Source organism: Oikopleura dioica, chromosome PAR (assembly GCF_907165135.1).
Source record: "Oikopleura dioica chromosome PAR, OKI2018_I68_1.0, whole genome shotgun sequence".
Lineage (NCBI taxonomy): Eukaryota > Metazoa > Chordata > Appendicularia > Copelata > Oikopleuridae > Oikopleura > Oikopleura dioica.
In genome coordinates, this window is record NC_137293.1 from 2,074,669 (window position 1) to 2,095,138 (window position 20,470).

Here is a 20,470-nt window from a genome sequence, read left to right on the forward strand (position 1 = left end):
ATGAATCAGAATTCATCCGATCCTTTAGTTTAATTTTAATCATGGGGTCAGTAAAAATTCAAAATTATTTGAGGCAGTACATATCAGATGTAAAGAAGAGAACTGGCATGTAGTTATAATTTTCATGATCTCCGATGTGCTCCACATCTGATATTGTTTCTAGCGACTCGTCAATGAAATCAATTCGCTGGAGCGGGTACTGCTTTACATCGTCAACAACGGCTCCAGCTCCGGGGAAAACGAAAATAGAGGAGTCGATTATCATCGTTGACGGGTGAGAAACGGCCTAGATGTTGATGAAAATTTTCAAAAAACTTTTTACCATTTTCAACTCTCCAAATGATTCCCATTTGTCAGCTCCATTCACTTTTTTCAAGATCCAAAGTCCAGGTTGAAATTCTTTGTTTGACTTTCCGCCGACAAGAAGCATCGAACCATTCGGCAAGCCGATCAAACTATGGCCTGCAATTTTCCTAAAAATAGAGAAGTAGTCAAATCTTGATGAATTCCTACTTTGGATGATCAACGATTTGTCTCCAGCCTTCGGGAGTGTAGGTTTCCGTCTTTCCTTTTCCTTCCTTGTGCCAGCCGCCCATTGTCGTTGGCTGACCGTAGTACATTCCCAAGGCACCATGAAGATGAGGTAAATTGGTAGAATGGGTTTGGACTGCCTTCTTCCCATCGAAAAGCTCGCAACTGTCATAATTGGCATGTTCCTCAAAGCAAATTAGCGCTTGAAAAGATTTGTTACTGGTAGTGAGGAATTTTACTGTACCTTTTGTTCCATCATCAAGAGAAATAGCTGCTGCTCCGGATGAGTAATTTGAATTGAGTCGAGCTGAAACTTCGACGAAACTGCAGTCGGACAAGTAGGCAATCTTTGAAATTGAAATGAATTAGGGTATTTTGGATGAACCTTTCTATTGTCGAATTCTCCGCCGAAGATGTAGACGACATTCTGGATCATTGCCGTAACTGATCGTCTAGTATACTTTTTGTGGTCGCCCTGAAAAGCGGCCTCGTAAAGAGCTGAAGTCGTATTTCCAGAGTACAAATAGCTCTCGGACATTTTCGGCATAATGACATAGAGGTAGGGCGGTGGAAGGGTTGGCGCAACCGTTGTTGTTATTTCAACCGTTGTTGTAGCAATCTGTTAATTTGTTTTATAAATCATCTAGTCGATCAAGAATAACCTCTTCCGTTGTGACGATTGGGCAGATCGGGTTGTCACAGCCAGCGCATCCGGCAGGACAGTCAGCACCACAGGGACACGCATCGTTGCACTCTTGAAAGAACAATTGACGATGAACTTTTTCATTTTCTTACCGTCATATTGTCGCTGACAAATTGACAGACAGTAGTCAGTTTCGCAAAGCAGTCGGCAATAATTGTACTCGACTCTACAGATGCCCATGCATTCCTGCATCAATTCTTGATCCCTAAATTTTCATCGCTCTCTTTGTTATCATCGAATACTCACGGGCATGCTCGCTCAGAGTGCTGGTGCAATCCAATGGCATTGGCGGCTGTTAGAAAAATAGCCGATAATAACATTGCTTGTCAAATTTGTCAGAAGTATGTCAGAAAGTGAACGTTTTTCAGCAGAATTTTGATGAGAAAATGACAGATGAAGAATAAGTTCAAATTCTTAGCATTGTCAGCCGGCTTTGGCGTGCATTTTCAATTGTATCTCGTCGAATACCGTTCTCAATGAGAACTTCTCATAATAAGTGGCTGCTGATAGGATATTCTGAACACGTGGCTATAGAAGGGTCGAGTAAATATTTAGATACAGTGATGTGGGTCATTTGGTTAGCTATAAAAGAAGGGGCTAACGAATAAGACTCAGTTCGAGTGAGAAGGATGTTCTTTTCAATGATTTTATTTGTCTTAAAAATGAATCAGGCAAATGCAAGATTATACGACTTTCAAAACGATGACATGGAAAAGTTCTTCGAAGGAATAGCCGATCACAAGAAAGGGTCAATTTTAAATTGACAATTTATCATTATAACTAATCAATGATCCGTAATTGTTGATAAGTCTGATAGTTGTAAATACAATTGTATCAAAATCTATTTAGATTTTGACCTCGAGAAAAGGAAACGTACAAAAACCATCTTGGAAAACATGAGGTTGGAGGAGAAAACGCATCTCTCTGGAATCATTCCCTTCGACGAACAGCTGCGATCTCCAAACTCCTATCCCTTCAGAAAGATCAGACCCTTCGCGACTATATAAAGATGCGAAATGAAGAAAAAATCCGCCTAAGACTTGTTAAATGTTTGTCCGTAAAATCAAATCATTGTGGAGAAACTTTGGATGAGCACATCAAACATTTGAAAAATGGTCGATAAGAGTACGACGAAAAATCTTGCATGGAAAGACGACTGCAGAATTTCTGAATATTACTTTTTTACAAAAAAATAAATGAAACAAGCAGCTTGACTCAAACTACCTATACTTGATAAATTATTGACGCCAATTGGATCTCCGAATTACATTTCGTGTCCTCTTTCTTTCCAGAAACTAAATAAATAATTTGGCCGCGCTGTTCTCCAGATGATCAAGTCAACCTGGCGGGTCATAAATTCGAAGTGGCATTGCCCGCAGGTGGCGCCTAATGGACCACCTACGATGCATTATCCAATTAAAATGACGCATCGACTTTCAGTCGGAGGCCAGCGCGATGACGTCATTTTACAGGGCGGGCCACTGTCACTTTTATCCGCTAAATTGAAAAATGCACTTTTTTGCCAATACTTGTTCAATAAAAAACGAGAAAAAGAGAGACTAAGAAGGGAGATAAAACGAAAGAAGAAAAGAAGAGAAAAAAAAAAGAAATATCAGAACAGAAATGATCGTTTCTAAGAAAAATAACCGCCGCCTCTATCTACTAAGTTTAAAATTAAATTGTTAGATAAGAAACCCTTTCTCCTGGATCAATCAAAATAGGAATAAGAAGGAGCGACCAGGAGCGTAAAAATTTGTCGCAAACATAATAATTTCAAATATTTGCCCAGGGACAAGAAGAATCTTTCAACTTTTCACCAATCGCTGCAAATTCCTTTTCTTCAAGAGAAAATATCGAAGCTTGTGACTTGGCGTAAATCGGGCTTAGCAGGAGGGGATCATAAACTTTCATAATCCGAAAATTCAAAATTGTCAATTTCCAATTCGTTGGTTCAAAAGCGATGATTCACGAGATATTTGCTTATCTGTGCTTTTGAAAGGAGCCCTCTTGAGTCTTGACCAGGGCTTATTCACGAATTTAAAAACGGTGATTGAAAAACGCTAGTCAGAGAAAATTGACGATTTCAGATTTGACCCTAAAGATAGATACTCTTCCTTGTTTTTTTTTCTAAGAGAAATAATAGAAGACGGAGTCCTGTATTGAATTTTAAATGCAATGAAAATCCAAGACCCCTAAATCATGTGATTATGACTATTGAATAAATGAGCCGAGATTGGATTAAAAATTCAAGCGCCGAGCCTGTCCTTTTGTCAAAACTTCCGTCTTTTCAGCGACATGTCTCAATTGTCAGCAATTATTGCTTCAGACAATGAGGGATATTAGCTTTCTAGTGCTCGAAATATCATGAATAGAATTTCAACGGCTAATTTAGAGACGAAAATATCTTTCTGAAGATTTGAATTGTCAGAATTTTGCCTGAAACTGGCCATTGATTGTCCCTTATAAGACAAGAAAAAAAATCTAAGACGCGGCTTTTCGCCCTTTTGCCAAGCCACAGGATATCTATCCTAATGCCACAGTATTTACCAAACAGTGCGTGTCAGAACTTTTATCAAGGAAGGCGGTAGCGCTCAGGTAGTTTTACCCGGGGCCGAATTTACGGCCGATTCTGATGAAGGGGCCTTCCATCAAATTGTGCCTCGGGGCCACTGCGTCCCGCTAAAAGTGCATCTGCCGCGGCGATGCGATTTTACACCGCCGCCTCGTAGTAGAGCGTCAATATAAAACTAGTATCCTGTTTTGGGGATTATTTTCTTGTTTCAAGAGAAATGAAATTTTACAACGAAAACTTCTGTTTCCTCGCCATCTCTCTTTCCATTTTTTGAAATAAGGAGCACTTTGATATCAATATTATAAATTAATCAATTAATTAATAATTTTATAAATCTTGGATCATCTTTTATCGCAATTTACTTTACGGTCAGAATAAACAAAAATTTGCTGGTTTGTTAAGGGGTTATTTCAGGTGAAAAGTGGTTCAAACCGGTTCATTATTATTTATTCAAAAAAAGAATTATTTTTTGTATTTACAATATTTACAATACCATACTGTCAATATGAGTATTTTCTCTTCAATCGACATTCTCTCGTATATTTTCAAAATTGTATTGTCGAACAAAAAGCCGCACGCGGCTTCTTTTACCTGGTTCTACCTTTACATTCTTTCGTTTATCTTCATTTCTGACAGCTTGTTTTATCTTCATGTAATCTTCTTGTAGCATGGAATACTAAAAACATGTTCCAGTTCAGAGATTTGACGAAAAACAAAGACTCGAGATCGGCGCATTTCAACAGAAAAAAACTACAAAATGTTTCTTTTCGGTCTAGCCGCAGTTTTGACTTCCGTAGCCGCTGGTGGTAAAGCCGAACTTTCCTTCCCGAACAAAGTCGACCAGGGCGACCAAATAACGATCAAATGCGACTGGAGCGGCTTTGGACCTGAAGCAAAAGGTTTGTTCTTTGAAAATTTTCTTTCCCGTTGTAACCAGGCTTTATGCATGGCTTGCGGCTTCTTTTTATCGGTTTATAAAGATAGATTTGATAAACCTGAAACTTTTTGTAGAATCTTCCGACAGTTGTGACCTCAACTGCCAGCGCGTTAATTTGATACAGGGTAAAACACACCAAAAACTCGTCACCGAAAAATTCACACAAATTTTCTCCCTATCTGTGAGTAGGGCTCGGCAACTTGTATACATGGCTTTCAAACTGTATATTTTAATTTTCAAAAGCCGCGCAGCGGCTCAAATAGAAACGAAGCGGCTTCGCCAGAGTTAAATCATTTGTCTTTAGACAAGTTTATTAGGCTAAAACGGGTCAGGTTTTCTTCAAAGGTTGTCGAGTTCAGACTCCTGGGCATCGAAAATGCTCTGATTAATTGATTCTTTCATTTCATCCTTTTTTGTTTACATCAATTCATTGATTCATCTTGCTTTCGTTAGTGATTCCGTAATTCGTGAAATTTACCTTCGTCTGTTGTTGGTATGTCCCTTTATTAACCCTTTTCTTCTCAGTGAAAATCACGAAGAAAACCGACATGATCTACAGATCGAGTGTCAACGGCGCCGAAGCGGTAATTTGAAAGCAGAAAATGCTGATTTGAAAACGAGTGACACGAAATTTAGATGAATGGCTGGGAGATTCAGAATAACGCCGGCTCCGATGCGGCGATTACAAAAGTGGCGCAGTTGGAGGACTCACACGAATACAATTGCATCGTTGATGATGATAAAGGAAAGGGGTTGAAAGATTTTCGGACTCTCTTTTAGATATTTTTGGCAAGAAGGCGCAAAAGCTCTATTGAAATTTCGTTTTTCGACCTCTCAAAAGATAATTTCGCCATGGCCACAAAAGCCCTTCTCGTCCGAGTGATCCCCTCAGCCCCTGTTATCATCGCTCCCAGCGGTAAGAAACAATCTTTTTTCTTCAAAATTTCCTCATGACGATCGAAAGAAGCTCAAATTTTTCTTCAGACAAGAAGTTGATCATCGAAGAAGCTGGAGAAATCACCTGTATGTCGGCCATTGCCAGTCCTGAGCCAGTTTACACTTGGTACAAGAATGACCCAGCTACTGGACAGGTAAATATGTGGTCACTTGGGCGCCTGTGTTGATAATAGAATCAGATAAAGACGGGTCTCTAAAACAATAATTCAGTCGATACAATTGCCTGTCGACGCCAGAACTTCCGAGCAATTCGCCCAATCTTCCTTCACTGTTGACGAAAATAAGGTCAAATTCCTGACAGTCACCGAAGCGGACGAAGGTGAATACTTTTGCGTTGCGAAAAATGAAGTCGGAGAAACTCGAGGAGCGCCAGAATACATCTCAGTCGGTATGTTCTTCCCCCTTTCTCGTTTTCTTCACTACATGCTGTTTTTGTAGGATCGGTGAGCGTGGCAAGCGTTGTAGGAATCGTCTTCGCAGTGATCTTTGGCGTCGCCTGTCTTGGAGTCATTGCTTTTATCGTTTATAAGAAGATGTCAGGTAATAGACTTTTTCTATTAAAAAAAATGATCACGATTCCAATAGACGATGAATACGACGAAGAGCACGACGCATTCGACGACGACGCAAACGACGTCCAAATCGGCGAGGCCTACGCTCCATACGATCACAAATCGAGCCGGCAAGACTTCTCCCACGTCGTATAGACAGTTATGAAAACACAAGCCTGCCTGTTCCAGCGAAAACACACACAAAACTGCCTCTACCTCAAACAAACTAAATCAACCAAAAAAAGAACGTACTAACTCTGAAAAATCTAGACTCGCAATCAAATTTTCAAATTTCAAAAATGCAATTTTTATTCAAATTCAATTTCAATCTCAATCAGCCTTTTTTTTGGATCACCATGGACTAACTTTCAAAACAAAAGACAATTATGTTAAAATATCTTTCTGTAAAACACTCTTCTCTGATATCATAATTTATGATCTTATCTATTATTCTCTGACTGTATATAGACGCGACTTCTACTTGAATAAAGCTTTTCGAAAGAAAAAAAGTCTTCAAATTTCAAAGTGGCTTGGAAATTTCTCAATATGGCATTCCAGCTGTCTTTCATAGAGTTTTTCGCAGTGACACCCTTAGTTACTCAGCAAGTGAATGAATGATTAAAGATAATGTATTGATGTCCTCTTCGAATTCTCTCTGAAACTTAGTCCTTTTCTGAAGAATCTTTGAGGACGCCCTTACGCTCAAACAGCGCTAGAATCACTAGAACAGACTCGAGGTCGCTCGTCAGGACTGGATGGCCGAGCGGTCTAAGGCGTTGGATTAAGGCTCCAATCTCTTCGGGGGCGTGGGTTCGAATCCCACTTCAGTCAAACTTTTGATTTTTTCAATATCGAACATGCTTGTTTTCTTCAAATCTAGATGATGAACTTTGACTTTCACATTCAATTATACTTGAGCATAAATGGAGCATGAATAATTTCGATACATTTGTTCGGAGAGAGGTTTATTCTATCTTGCTAACATCAAAGCCCATTTCAAGGAGAAAATGAAGTTCTTCAGTACACTCATTATTCTTTTTGCTGTCTTCAACGCGCTAAGAGCTAGAGAGATGCTGGACGACTATCTAAGGAACTGCTCTTGAGGAAAAATCGCCTCTTAGGCTTCGAAAGTGAGCATTGTTGAGTGATAAAATGGCCCGACGGGAGAACTACCAGATTTATTGGTTGAATTCGTTGAGAAATGGTCCGATGGTTGAGTACGTCAAGACTTACTACGGACACAAGCTCCCTTCGACTATTTGATAATTTGAATAAATTTGCGTTTGCAAAAGTTGACTTGTCGGTAAAAATTGATTGAGCAGTTTTATGAATCCGATTTGAATCCGATTCGAGCCCCATTTGAATATTAAAATGGCGGTAAAAGTGATTGACTCTTTCTCCTTTCGGTTTAATCGAAAATGATCATATTTTCCTTCCTGACGCTTCTTTTCTTACCCGTCAACGCTGGAGAAAGTGCTAAAGAGATGCTTCAAGACTACCTCAGGAATTTTGCCTTGCAAAAGAGCTTCTATTCTAGTATTTTAAGAGCTCCATGTTTAGCGAAAAAAAGTTATAGAGAAGATATTCTTAACAACTACCAAGATCATTTTTTGTCATCTCTCCAGCATGGTCCGATGGTTGACTATGTCAAAACCTATTACAGTCATCGACTTCCTTGGGGAATGAAAAATCCACTTCAATAAGTTTACGTCATTCAGTCAGCTCTCCAAATAAATAATTATGAAAAAATATGGCTTGTCTGCAACGAAAATTAATGCCAAGTTTTCCGAAGGCAAAAACGCAAAATCTGCTTAAGAAAAGCGGACTTAAAAAGTGAACTCACAAACCATGCAGATGAGGATTCTGATCATTTTTATTGTTGCATTACATGGGCATCCTCCTGGATTTCATCCAGAGGGAGACCATGCTAAGGAATCCTTGCGTGAATTTTTCAGGTATTTTCTTATGACAATAATGAGGTCTTTTTGAACATTTTCTTTATAGAAAACCCGAAATATATGAAGCAAAGGAGTCACTAGAAGATCTTATCAGGTAATGAAATAATCTCGTTATAAGTTTCAATCTTTTATAGGCGTCGAAAAGAAGAGGATAATAATGGTCTTAGACGAACTATGAAAATTATTATGAGGGAAAAAATCCGACGAAAACTTATAGGGAAATTGGTTTTACTAAGCCAAATGCATATCAAAAATAATCCCTACATGGCTGAGTACGTTAAACTTCATGAATTTCACCATTGATCAAATAAAAAAGAAAACAGAGGGAGATGAAAATCATTTTTAATTAAATATTCAACATGTGACAGAGCCGATATAGAATCTTCTCTACGGTTTGATCATCAAACTTCGATGATATACCGGGTGGCATGAACTTGATTGAATTAAAATCTTGCTCAATATTTAAATCGACAGTATAACTCGACAATCTCGCTTGAAAATCTACCGTATTCGAAAATGATCATTCTTAAACTTAATATCCTGGCATTCTTTTTCTTTGCCGTTCATACTGACTCTGAACCCCTAATCGATGAGTACAAAGCTAAAGAAATCTTGATGAGTATCTCAGGAAGTGCTTCAGAGCTATAATTTAGTTTCGAAAAAACTCAAAATTCAGCAAGTTCAAGATACAAAAAGGAGTCCAAAAAATATTTTCTATTCTTTTTGGCATCAATGAACAATGGTCCGATGGTAGAATATGTCAAAACATACTACGATTTCAATCCAAAATTGGACACTTAAAATTTGATGCTTCGAAATAAATAACTGAACTAAAATTATTCAATTTGCAGAAACTGGTCAGACAGGAGGTCATAAATACTCAAAAGTTGCTGTCATAAAGGAAGCCTCTCGAGCAGATGCTCAGAGGGTTCAAGGTCCAGACATCCCCTCGAGCTCGGCCTCGACAATCTCCTTCAAAATTGCTCAATTAATTTCCTTCCGAAAGAAACAGACAAAGAGAAACAAGCAAAGGAGAGCAAGATTTGATTTCAAAAAAACAAATTTATTTAAAAAATAAACACCCGTGTCAAAATCGTTAAATGAAAGGGTTTAAAAGATTACAGCGAGCTTTGTCTGACCTTGTTCGTATCTGGGTAAAATGCCAAATCATACGAGGTGATAAGGCAGGGGAGATGATCCCACGCTGCGCTGAGTCAAGGGAAGCAGAATTTTTAACAGTGGAAGTCCTTTTTTTGAGAGATTCGAGTGAATAAAGGAAGGAATGTATGTTCTAGTCATAAGTAAAATCATCCAAAAGAAGTAACCTAAAATCTTGAAATCAATAAGAGTCAAAAGAAACCAAAAATGGTGAAATATTCAGAAGTTCCGATGGGCGACAAATCCGACCTTGATCGTCTGACAGACGGCCAGGAAGGCAGAGAAATCATCATCGTCGCAACTTGGCTCCGGCCGACGAAGCTTATCGGACTTATCGACCTCTTTCTAGCCCTTATTTGCTACTTGGTCGCAGAAATTTTACGGTATCGCTTCCTTCTCAAAACTTGACGATCACTTATTCTACAAGATCCTGGGTACACCCTATCTCCGACGATCAAAGAGACTTCTACTACCAAGGCCTTTGGCAAATTTGCTCTGTTCCAGACCAGCTCTTAAATCAATGCACCGTTGACCCAGAATCTTGTGAAGAAATCGAAGCTGAATGCGCAACATACAACTCTGGTAGAAATTGAAATCCCTAAATCATCCTCAATCTGTTCTCAGCATACGGACTTTGGACAAGAATAATCTTCACGCTTTGTTTCTTGGTTTCATTCGTCTCTTTCATCGCTGGAATCATTGCGTACTCGAATAGAGAGCGAAGAGATTGGTACAAATACCTCGGGTTCGAACAATTCTAGAGGCAACTTTCAATGTTTACTTTTTCAGGTGGATTTTGGTCGTGACATCTTTGTTTGTGCTCATTTCCCTGACGATTTTCCCGTCCGGTTTTATCCGAAATTTCCCATTTTACACAAAATGGTTCTTTGGCCTTGGCTACGGATTTGGCTGGGCAGCTCTTTGCCTCACGGTTCTCAATTCTTTTGTTTTTCTTTCGTTATACTTTTGCTTTCTAGCTTCTTGCTGGCGTTCTTTTCATCCTTGGCCACGGTCAAAACAAGAAGAAACGATTCGTCGCAGAGAAACGCATTCGAATTTGAAAAGAATCAAGAAGAAAAAACTCGACTCGTTTTCTGCGAAAATATATATTTGCGATAATTCCATATGTACACCGTACAAGGCATGTCTTTTTCTTCATTATTTCTTTGAAGGGTCGAATTCTTCTTTTTGCGGAATCTTTGGCTTTATCGCATTTGCTTTTTCCGTCGTTTCGCTAAAATGGTTCTGATAAAAAAAGTCGAGAAAGGGCGTTTTTACTTGATTTCTTTGTTGATATCAGCATTGACAATCATCAAATTGATTGTATCGTACGCTTCTTTCAAAGAATCAGCATCGCTTTGCGAGAACTCGACCGATTTTATGTATTCGTTCCAGATTGTCTAGAGGAGTCAAAAAAATTATCAGCGTTTAAATGTTACCTTGACGAATTCAAGACGTTTTTCCTCAAGAGCTCTGAGTTTTTCAACCGCTTCTTTGACTTTCTGGCAGACTTCTGGGTGCTGAGCTGGAAGTGCTGCTAGAGCGGCTTCGTATTCTTCCAGTTTCGCATCTCGAGCAGCCTCTTTAGTGGCTTGTTCTTGGACAAGTTGTTGCATTTTTGCGAGTCAGGTGCATATTTTGCCTTTCCAGCGACGACTTCTGATTCTGCAAGAATGGCGCTTTTGCAGAGGCTAAAAATTTTAAGCTAGGGAAAGGATTTCACAAATAAGAGTACCTATGATATTCATTCTTCAAAGTTGTGACCTTGTGAATGCTTTCGTTCCAGGGACCAGTCGCGTCTTGAAGCATCTTTTCGAGCTCTTCTCCTTCCTAAAGAATTGTTTTACTTTTTCACCCCCTTGAATATTTCAGATTGAACCTTTGTTCCAGAAGATAGAAGACCCTTCGAATGATAATTAAGCGCTTTCCATTCTGTGACTTTTGCAGCATTAGTCTGCAGATTCGCCTGTCGTCGTTTATGGATAGTCGCTTGTGCATCGGCTTCCGTCGTCAAAGCTCTTAAATCAACTCTAGGATGTCTAGGACTCGCCCTGACTACCTGAAAACTTTCGCGAGCTCCTCATTCGTCCCTGGGTGTTTGGCCATATTTGAGTTCCACTGATTTTCCCATGATTTCAATCTCTTTGCATAATCAGCTTCGATTTCTGCTCTTGTGTTCAAGAATTTAATGAGTCCGTCGACGAATTTCTCCGCATTGTCAACTCGTTGGGCGATTTGCTTTGATGCGTTGGGGTGATATGGGTTAAGTTCTTTAGGTTTTTCGGGTTCAGGTGCTTTTTTGGTTGATTTTGCTTTTGGATCTTCCACATTCTGAAATAAATTTCAAAATTTTTTCGAAAGAGGAGGTGGCTCGAATCGACAAAAATTGCCATAATTTTTTCGAAAATCTTGGTCGAATTCCAGACCAATCAGATTTCGGCATTCGGTCGGCAGGCCAATCAGATTTCAGGAAAAATCTTACAGACCTCTACTTTCGAATTATTGCATCCCATTGTACCGCGCTTTCTCTATCAATTCCTGCTCTTCAAGTATATCTGGTCTTTTTGTCAGAATAATCTGCCTGTATAAACGCCTGCGTTTCCATGGTGTCTCCTTCTGCAAATAGAATAAATATCAGCATCAAGCATTTCGAATTCATTATTTGATAAAGTCCTTATCAAAACAGTCTCCTTGTTTAGACTCTGTTAATAACTGATGCTTGATTGAGCTACTGTAACCTTAAAAAGTCATGATTATTTATTGAGATCATCGATCAAAGAGGTTTCTTTCAAACAGATACGAAAAACTTTCTATCATAGCACCAGTAGGCGTAAATTGTCCAAAGAAAAGGTCCCATGAATGCCATTAGCATTTCTTCGCTGTGGCTCTGGTACTTAGGGTTCCAGGTGAAGGGGATACGATAGCCAGCGATGATGTGAAGCAGATAGATGAGGATTGAGTTCATTCCGACAAAATAGCATGGCGCTCCGTCCCACCAGTCTCTAACATCTAGAATAAGCAGATGAAGCAGTGTTTTCTATGACAAAATTACCAATAATGAAGTAAAGGAAGGCCAAAAGCAGGAATGCCATGCTAGAAAGCACGAAAACAAACGAAACACTCCACAAATTCTTATTTATCGGAACAATCGCTTCAGCAATTTTTCCATACCTTAAGAAAATAAAAAAATTTTTCGATAAAAATGAACCTCTCGTCATATTCAAGACCAATTGTAGCGAGCAGCATCCCCGCGATTCCGTAGACAAAAGCGAGTCCAAGAAGATGAATAATAATCTTTTTCGGCTCCTTGAATATATCGAAGCATTTTCCTGCCTGGAGACCAAGATACACCATGAAAATAGAAGTCAATGTCCCAAGAATGCCTTCGGGATCGTAAGGAATGCCATTCGGCTCGTCATCGAAGCGGTAGTAAACGTTATAAGCAGTCGGCCAGTTGTATAAGTGCTTTTCCCCGAGAAGTTTTCTGTCGATGTACCCAGCTGCGCCGCCAATGCAATCATAGTATTTGCCATTCTCGGACAAACCTCCAGGACCAGTATACCCAGTTGGACAGTTTGGGACAGGAAGCAAATAGGTGACGGAAAGAAAGGTGCCGAGAATGCACCAGTTGATCAGATGTTCGGGGAAATAGAGCTTTGAGCAGGTAAAAGAAGTTTTTTTCAAATAGTTTTTTGATAAAAAATGAAATCAAAATTTCTTTAACCCATCCCTTGAATTGTCCAAAGGTAGTTGTTGGTTCCTCATCTGGATGAACAATCACCAATAAATGAATAATCGCAACGACGAAGTACGAGAACCCAATCCTCTGCAAAACCCCCGGAAATCGAAAGTACTCCCAGGACTCATTCCCGCCAATGGTGATCATTCCCAACCCAATGAGTTTGACAGATCGGACGAGAATTTCATAGCTGATTTCTGTCTTGGAAACGCCTCGTTTAATCCTTGATAGAAGCGCGATTCGGATCGAGACGCCGGACATGAACAAAAACCAAGGCATGACCAAGTCAGCGAGAGTGAGTCCGTTCCAGGGTACATGTTCCATGAACCAGTATTCTTAGGCTTACCGGACTTAATTTCGGCCCATTTTTCTAACTTAGTTGGAGGGTCATAAGATACAGTTTTAGAAAGCCCAGAAACTGGGCTTTCATTTGGGCACCATATAAAGGGGTTTGGGTTATGCCCGCAAGGCAATCCATGGGACCTGAAAGTTCTAAACCGCCTTCGAAAAATAGTTTTAAGTGTTCTAGTGCCAATTTTGGAACTTTAGGTCCCATGAATTGGCTTGCGGGCATGATCCAGACCCCTTATATGGTGCCCAAATGAAAGCCCAGTTTCTGGGCTTCTTAAAACTGTATCATATGACCCTCCAACTAAGTTAGAAAAATGGGCCGAAATTTAGTCCGGTAAGCCTAAGTATTCTCCACCGCCATAGTTGACGAATATCATGATGATCAACGACAACCCTCTCAAAGTATCCAAAGACTTGTACCGCTTCTTTTTCGCTGGCGCGGGAGCTGGTGTAGGCGCGACTTTTTCTTCCTCAGTTTTTTCATTGTTTTCATTATCGGCATATGGATTTTGAGCATCTTCACTGATTTCTTCGGCAGAAGTTGCTCTTCGTCGACGGATGTTGTACCAAATGAGATAGATTGAAAATGGGATGAAGACAACAAGGACTTTTTTTGTCTTTTTATTTTCAGTGACTCGAGTACTCTGTTATTCACCTCTATCAGATATTTATAGCGCTTGAGTTGTGGGCTTACAGCACTAAATGTAAAGTGCGAAATTCATACTTGAATCGTTGTTCTGTAATAAATCATAAATTGGCTTCCAAGAGCGCACCAAGTATAAAAAGATGATCGCGTCAAATTTTGATATCCAACTCGAGATGAAATTAGTACTTCTCTATTTCCTAGCGGTTACTTTTTCAGTTCGACTGATCGGGCGGCCAAATGCTTATGTTTTGAACCTGTTCTACAACGAGTGCATTCAAGCGTCAAACCATCACCAACAGATCCCGCTTGATGATTTTGAAACATTGGAATCGATCGAGAACTTTTGTAGGTCTCTCTTCTTGAATTACAAGTTGAGAAAGTAAAGCATTTATCTGCCAAAAAAAATATATTTTTAAAAACCTTACTGCCATGATTCCTGAATATTATGCTCGTTGAACTTCAACGGAAGCCATGAATAACAGCCGTTTTCAGCATTTGTCTTGAGAGGTTCGGACACTTGACTAGACTGACATTCCTACATTATGTAGGGGCTCAAAAGTGATCATCGAGTATAAAATGAGAGTTGACCGTCGTGTCGGTATCAGTTTCAATCGCAAAATGAAACCTCTACTTGCCTTTTTGTGCTTTTTTCCTTTTGTCCTTTCGATGGGACTCAAAGATCAACCAAGTGTTTACGAAATGAGCTCGTTTTACAACGATTGCATTCGAAGAGCAAAACACCAGCAACAAATCTCACTTGAAGATTTTACTCTGGAAGACATCGAGAATCTTTGTGGCGCTGTTTTCGCGACATATTTTAATGACAACCCAAAAAGGTTCATTATTTTCCAAAAATAATTATTATTGGTTTCTTTAGCCTGCCGGAACTTATGGACGACTTTGACAACACATTTCATCATGAACGCGATTCGACCATTGATTTTGGATTCATGGGAAATTTTCTCAAATAAAGATATCAAAAACATAAAATTATAAAGACATTCCTAGAGTGTAAACTGGATAAAGATAGACGGCCGGGCTTCTTCCCTCTTTCCATTGCCGGATCTTCTCCTTCCCATCTTTTTCGAAAACGTACCAACCACCTTCTTTGAAGCTAATGAACCCTGTCTTGAAATCTGGTTTCGTTTCGTCATCGTATTCCATATCCACCACGCTTTCGTCGGCCATAGCGAATCTCACAGGCCAGCGCATGTCCATTTCTGCCTCCATTGGAGCAGTTAAATCCGTTCCGTTTTCGTCAGAAGGATCGAACTTTAGCTCCGACCAGAGGCATTTGTAGCACTCTCGTTGGTGGTAGAAAATTTTTTTGCCCTCCAAATCAGCTTTTTCGATAAAGATCCAAGACGTGTCCATAAGTACTCTTCTTCCATTAAGAGTTTCTTTGAACGCCAAAGCATTGGGAAGAGAGATGAAAAATATGATAAAATTCAGCATGGTTGAACTTCTCTACTTGAAATTCCGTAAACATGGGAGTCGTGTTTGATGACATCGGCAAATATTGACTTGAGAACTGCAAGTGGTATTTTCTGTATTTATTGAATTTCAAGCATTAGCAGTTAAGAATTGTTAGGCTTTCGAATGAGATTTTATCATCTTAAAATATCTTCAGCGATTTTGTAAATAAGGGTCTCATTATGTTAATCAAGCTCCTTTATGAACAGCTGTGGACTTTTTTTTTTCATAGAATGATGCTTCTGATTGATTGAAAAATTCCCGAAAAGTGAAAAAAGCCACAACTTCGTGGTTGGAAACCTTGCGCCGAAAACCACCACCAGCTGCGGCGCCCCCTCTTTGTTCCTTTTGAAACGAAGCAGTTTTTTTGCTACTCCACGTTTGCCAAAATTAAAAGATCCTCAAAATAGTCCTCGAGATCGTAATTACGAAATTGAACGGTAATCGCTTCCGTGTTCGCAAAAATAATTGGCGCCACTGAATCCAATCAACGCGGCACCAGGCGCCGGGTCACAAATCAGCCCCGAGCACAATCAGCTCCACCAACTCAGCACTAAATTTAACCAAAAAATATAACTACACCTTGACTTTGCGCCACCGCAAAATCAACCGCTAGCGGAAAAACATCATCATAATCAGTTAACTTTAGCTATTCACGACGATTTTTTATTGAAAATAGAAAAATATGCAAAATCCAATTACTATACAAAAAAAGTAAAAAGGAAAAATTTTTATCTGAAAGGCGGAACACTAAATTATAAAGTAATATTTAATTAAAAAATAATTTTTTAACATAAAATATTAAATTATCAAAAAAAAATAATTTGCTAAAATCGGAAAGCTTGGTTCAATTTTAACTAAATAAAATATAATAAATAATATAATAATCATATAATAATATAAATTTTAAAAGGATGATCAGTTAAAGAATTGATCAAGAGAAAATTGCTTTTGATTTTGAATAATTGATGATATTTTTTTTTGAAAAATGAAATTTTTCACCGAAGCAAACCACTTATGCAAATCACAAAATCTGCTGAGTGGTAAAGTCAAGTTCAAGTCTCAAGGGCGCCGCAGGGTGCCCAGCTTCTTATCGGTGTGCCGGGTGCTCCGGTCTGTGTTTTGCGTTGTATTTTCGAGTGGAAGTTATTCGGTGGAGGCACCACAACGACACGCACCACCACCGCGGAAAAACGAGCCAGTTGTCAGTCAGGTAGAGAAAGATTCACCGCAAAGCCCAGAAACACGACGAGATAGAAAACGCGGATAGAAATTAAATCACTTAACTCCGGTTTTCAGCACAGAAACAGTCACAGCCAGAGAATACTCAGAACACGAAGAGACTTTCACACTTGTAGATTATGAGTTGGACAGGATATATCACCGGAGAAGGACAGGGTTTCCGAATTCTTTTCAATAAAGAATATTTTTTGTCGTTTTATTTACATAAAAATTGTCATCTTTAAGGAAAATTCGTCTTATTAAAACCTTAAAATAATGAAATTGAAGGCTTCTGATAAGCTAGAATTTTTCGGTCATTACTCTTTTTGAATTTTTATTTTTTAAATAGCCTTTATGATCGTTGAAATTTCTGAAAAGGTAAAAAATACTCATAATTTTTGAAAAAATAAGGGCACTTACGCCCATTTTTGTTTTGAGATTTTCGTGAACCCTATAAAAAGGAGGACTTTTGGCACAGTACAACCGAATCGCCTGTGCCGGTATTTTCGGCAAGAATGGATCAACCTATGCTCAGGCTGGCATGGACCATGTCCAGACAAATTACACCGAGATCCTTTCCCTTGCCGCTCTTTTCACTGATCCAGCTTCAGGGTAAGATTCATTGCTTTATGAAATTCGGGATGGGTTGGGGCCCTCCTCAACACGTAGGGCAGTGTTTTGAGAAAAGCAGGGCCCGCCCGGTTGGTGGAGCACGTTTTGTTTGGCAGTACGTGACCAGAAAGGGCGGAACATGGTAATCGGTGACGTCAATTCGACTCAAGAAGAGATTATCCGGAAGCCACGGCCCAAGGCCCGCGCTTGTCCAAACCCCCTTTCGGGGTCATTGTATAATGAAATCGAATACTGAATCCGATCCTGGGCGGGTCGCAGTGTACGCAAAATTCACGAGGGTCAGATTTTGACTCAAAAATACATTGATGAGATCATTAATCTGATCTTTTATTTTCGAACTCTAACCCAAACCGAAATTTTTCTTAGCTATTTATGGTCTTAAAAATCGATGTCTGCTTTTGGTATTTTTTTTTTTAATTTTATTTTTTTTAGATTCTCGTCTGGAATTGAATTCAACGGCAAGTCATTCGCTCTCCTTCGAGTTGAAGACAAAATCCTGCACGCGAAAGGAAAGGGAGAAGGAGCCATGTACCCAATGACCGTCCAAATGACGCAGCAGGCTATGGTCATCGCAATCGGACATCACGACGCCTTCGCTGGCTCCGTTTCCGCTGCTGTTGGTAAAATCGCCGACTATTTAGAAGATAACGGATTCTAAGAAGTCATCAGGTTCATGATTCTTATTTTCTTGTTCTAGTTATAAATTATTCTAGTGCTTTGGCCAACATTTAAATTTTCACAATTTCGTCTTTCCAAATTTGAAATCAGCAATAGCATTTTTATGGTCAAAATAAATGTTTTTTTTTACCAGCGAAGTCTTTCTTTTGAACATTTGAACCATTTACCCAATTAGCTCTGCGAGCAAACGTAATAAGTCCCACCATTATTTTAAAAAACTTTCTCTCTGTTAATTTTATCCTCCTGTTTAAAGAGTTCCTCCTTATTAAAATTTTATTCCCGGACAATTATAAAGCTGTCCGATGTCCACTTAGTCAATCTTTATCTGTCGATTGTGTTTATTTTTACAATTATACTCGTGCAAGTGTCTTTTAATCCTTCAAACTTGCTGCCCAACAAATGAAAAATCATAAAAAATTTGAAATAAAAATTAAAAAATAAACCCTTTGGCCTTTTTTATTAATTCAGATCATCCGACAAAACTCATCAGTTACTTCAAAAATAACAGGATTGTAAAAGTGCTCTCCGTGACTGCCGATTTCGGTAACATTTTCGATCTCTTCTTCTTTATCGAGATCGATTCTTTGAATTGGATACTGGTACTCCCATGCGATTTCTGTATCTCCTCGTCCGCCAAAAATGTAGACAGAGGAGTCGATTGATAAAACAGAACCATAGGCAACGCTCTAAATAGATTTTATTGACTTTCTCCATAAATTCATTGATTAACTGACCTTTTGTAAATCTCCAACGAGACTCCACTCTTCTGAGTTTAGCAGCCAAATATCCGTAACATAATCATCTGTTTGTCTTTTGTACCCTCCGACCATCATCAATGCTCCACTCGGCAAGCCAATCAAGTTATGCGCATGGATATTGCTTAAATTAAAAACTAAGTAATATTTGGAAAACTTTTGGTGCCTTGGGTGATCAGATTGTCGAATCCAACTGCCGTCCTCTGCCAACGATTCAACCTTACTGTATCCATCAGTAGAAGAGCTGCTAACAGTCGTTGGTCTGCCATGGTAATAACCAAGAGATCCGTGTCGATGACCAAATGTTGTAGAGGAAACGGAATTGACTGCAGAGCCTGTGAAAAGATTGCACTTGTTCTCAGAGTTTGTTCCAAAGCATATGAGTACTATAATCAAAATGAGTCACGGAAAACTGCAATGAATTAACCGTGGTCGTCGTTGATGGCTGTCAAAGCCGCAGTACCAACGTAGGCTTCTATACTCAGCCTCATATGAAGCTCTTTGAACTCACATCCATCCAATTGAGCAACCTTAAACGGTTTTGGACTTCAGAATTTTTGTAGCTTTACCTTTTTTCTGTCAGAATCGCCGCCAAAAATGAATAATTGGTCACTAAAAATCGCATTTGCTGACCATTTTGCATAGTCATCAGAAGGAGCAGACAAGGAATATCCTGGATTTATTAATTTGCCATCACCAGAAATACTGTACGCTTTGCTGAGATACTCTGGAATGACCATAATTTGATGATCAGCTGGAGATTTTTCGGTGCAAAGTGGATTGTCGCAGTTTTTGCAACCTTCTGGACAACCAACTTCACAGGGGCAAAAGTCATTGCAATCTTCAAATGGCCCATTTGAAATGGGAAAATAAACAAACTTGTTCAAAATACCTTGGAAGTTCAAAAGACATAAATTCTGGCATGATGAAGATTCACATTCTTCAGTACAATCGATGTATGAAAGCCGACATTGCGAGAGACAGAAATCATTCAATTCAAAATCACTAAAATAGAATAGAATTTAAAACTTAGAATCATCCTTACGGGCAAGTTTCCTCAGCTCGATCTGGAAAAACTGAAACAAAAAAGATATCAAAAATATTCGAAAGAGCATTTTCTCTGAGGCGATTCTCCGGATGTCTTTATTAATTTGGCACTTGATCTCTTCTGCGCTTGATGATATTTGCGTTGATGTAAAAGGTACATAAATTATTATCGTTTTGGCGAAAAATCAAGACAAGGTAGAAAAATTTCATTTCAGGCATCATTGTCCTTCGTTAAATGTTTTTGCGAAATTATGGATGACTCAATTAAATCATTCTAGGTGAATTTATTTAGGAAACGTTTACATGACAATTTTTTTATTGTAAAAGCTGGTGATCCCAGAATTGACAAAAAGTCGACGGAAAGCTGACATTTTCTCAACAGAATAGGCATCAGAATGTTTTGAAGCCTCATCAGGAAAGAGGAGTTTTTAGGTGAACTTTCGCGCTCGCACTAAAAATATTAGCAAAAATTATTTGTTATTCATTAACTGGATTTCATCCTTATTCACATTGCCGTCGCCGTTGATGATAACAATTTTGGCGCTCGAGTTTTCAGAGCT

The 20,470-nt window shown here is 39.1% G+C and overlaps 8 protein-coding genes and 1 non-coding gene across 11 annotated transcripts; 4 read left to right on the forward strand and 5 right to left on the reverse strand.

Annotated features, from left to right (window-relative positions):
- Positions 1-4: 4 nt before the first annotated feature.
- On the reverse strand, positions 5-637 carry LOC145703951 (uncharacterized). Its single transcript, XM_081781366.1, has 3 exons — positions 514-637; positions 323-473; positions 5-286 (listed from the first exon to the last, which is right to left on the reverse strand). The coding sequence occupies exons 1-3, from the start codon at positions 618-620 to the stop codon at positions 65-67; spliced, it is 480 nt and encodes a 159-aa protein (XP_081637492.1). The 5' UTR covers positions 621-637; the 3' UTR covers positions 5-64.
- Positions 614-1,606, reverse strand: LOC145703949 (uncharacterized). The gene is made up of 5 exons (XM_081781365.1): positions 1,481-1,606; positions 1,327-1,439; positions 1,194-1,285; positions 776-1,150; positions 614-733 (listed from the first exon to the last, which is right to left on the reverse strand). Exons 1-5 carry the CDS (start codon positions 1,552-1,554, stop codon positions 728-730), a joined length of 660 nt encoding a protein of 219 aa, XP_081637491.1. The 5' UTR covers positions 1,555-1,606; the 3' UTR covers positions 614-727.
- A 3,933-nt stretch (positions 1,607-5,539) lies between these two features.
- On the forward strand, positions 5,540-6,747 carry LOC145705556 (junctional adhesion molecule C-like). Its single transcript, XM_081783042.1, has 5 exons — positions 5,540-5,659; positions 5,728-5,834; positions 5,911-6,088; positions 6,139-6,240; positions 6,286-6,747. Exons 1-5 carry the CDS (start codon positions 5,596-5,598, stop codon positions 6,405-6,407), a joined length of 573 nt encoding a protein of 190 aa, XP_081639168.1. The 5' UTR covers positions 5,540-5,595; the 3' UTR covers positions 6,408-6,747.
- A 253-nt stretch (positions 6,748-7,000) lies between these two features.
- Positions 7,001-7,082, forward strand: TRNAL-AAG (transfer RNA leucine (anticodon AAG)). The gene has a single exon. It is a non-coding gene; the product is annotated as a tRNA-Leu (tRNA).
- Positions 7,083-9,424: 2,342 nt separating this feature from the next.
- On the forward strand, positions 9,425-10,491 carry LOC145702621 (transmembrane protein 47-like). 3 transcript variants are annotated; one of them, XM_081779870.1, is made up of 6 exons: positions 9,425-9,493; positions 9,591-9,750; positions 9,795-9,949; positions 9,992-10,112; positions 10,157-10,298; positions 10,345-10,491. In XM_081779870.1, exons 2-6 carry the CDS (start codon positions 9,599-9,601, stop codon positions 10,426-10,428), a joined length of 654 nt encoding a protein of 217 aa, XP_081635996.1. In that variant the 5' UTR covers positions 9,425-9,493; positions 9,591-9,598; the 3' UTR covers positions 10,429-10,491. The 3 variants fall into 3 exon arrangements, with proteins under 3 accessions (XP_081635996.1, XP_081635997.1, XP_081635995.1); XM_081779871.1 differs by having other exon boundaries at positions 9,594-9,750; XM_081779869.1 differs by lacking the exon at positions 9,425-9,493 and having other exon boundaries at positions 9,533-9,750.
- Positions 10,492-10,645: 154 nt separating this feature from the next.
- Positions 10,646-11,936, reverse strand: LOC145702620 (protein kinase C and casein kinase substrate in neurons 2 protein-like). Its single transcript, XM_081779867.1, has 6 exons — positions 11,854-11,936; positions 11,427-11,698; positions 11,247-11,385; positions 11,103-11,197; positions 10,807-11,058; positions 10,646-10,767 (listed from the first exon to the last, which is right to left on the reverse strand). Exons 1-5 carry the CDS (start codon positions 11,878-11,880, stop codon positions 10,905-10,907), a joined length of 687 nt encoding a protein of 228 aa, XP_081635993.1. The 5' UTR covers positions 11,881-11,936; the 3' UTR covers positions 10,646-10,767; positions 10,807-10,904.
- A 187-nt stretch (positions 11,937-12,123) lies between these two features.
- LOC145701138 (heparan-alpha-glucosaminide N-acetyltransferase-like) lies at positions 12,124-14,534 on the reverse strand. The gene is given in 7 exon segments (XM_081778366.1): positions 12,124-12,376; positions 12,420-12,538; positions 12,576-13,021; positions 13,092-13,447; positions 13,813-14,064; positions 14,358-14,461; positions 14,524-14,534. Coding segments are annotated over 7 exon segments (1,509 nt in total). The 3' UTR covers positions 12,124-12,155.
- Positions 14,535-16,694: 2,160 nt separating this feature from the next.
- On the forward strand, positions 16,695-18,535 carry LOC145702818 (profilin-A-like). Its single transcript, XM_081780093.1, has 4 exons — positions 16,695-16,789; positions 16,876-16,965; positions 17,256-17,409; positions 17,863-18,535. Exons 2-4 carry the CDS (start codon positions 16,938-16,940, stop codon positions 18,086-18,088), a joined length of 408 nt encoding a protein of 135 aa, XP_081636219.1. The 5' UTR covers positions 16,695-16,789; positions 16,876-16,937; the 3' UTR covers positions 18,089-18,535.
- Positions 18,536-18,572: 37 nt separating this feature from the next.
- On the reverse strand, positions 18,573-19,982 carry LOC145701139 (uncharacterized). Its single transcript, XM_081778367.1, has 7 exons — positions 19,909-19,982; positions 19,756-19,868; positions 19,433-19,704; positions 19,291-19,393; positions 19,030-19,249; positions 18,843-18,987; positions 18,573-18,794 (listed from the first exon to the last, which is right to left on the reverse strand). The coding sequence occupies exons 3-7, from the start codon at positions 19,601-19,603 to the stop codon at positions 18,573-18,575; spliced, it is 861 nt and encodes a 286-aa protein (XP_081634493.1). The 5' UTR covers positions 19,604-19,704; positions 19,756-19,868; positions 19,909-19,982.
- Positions 19,983-20,470: the final 488 nt, after the last annotated feature.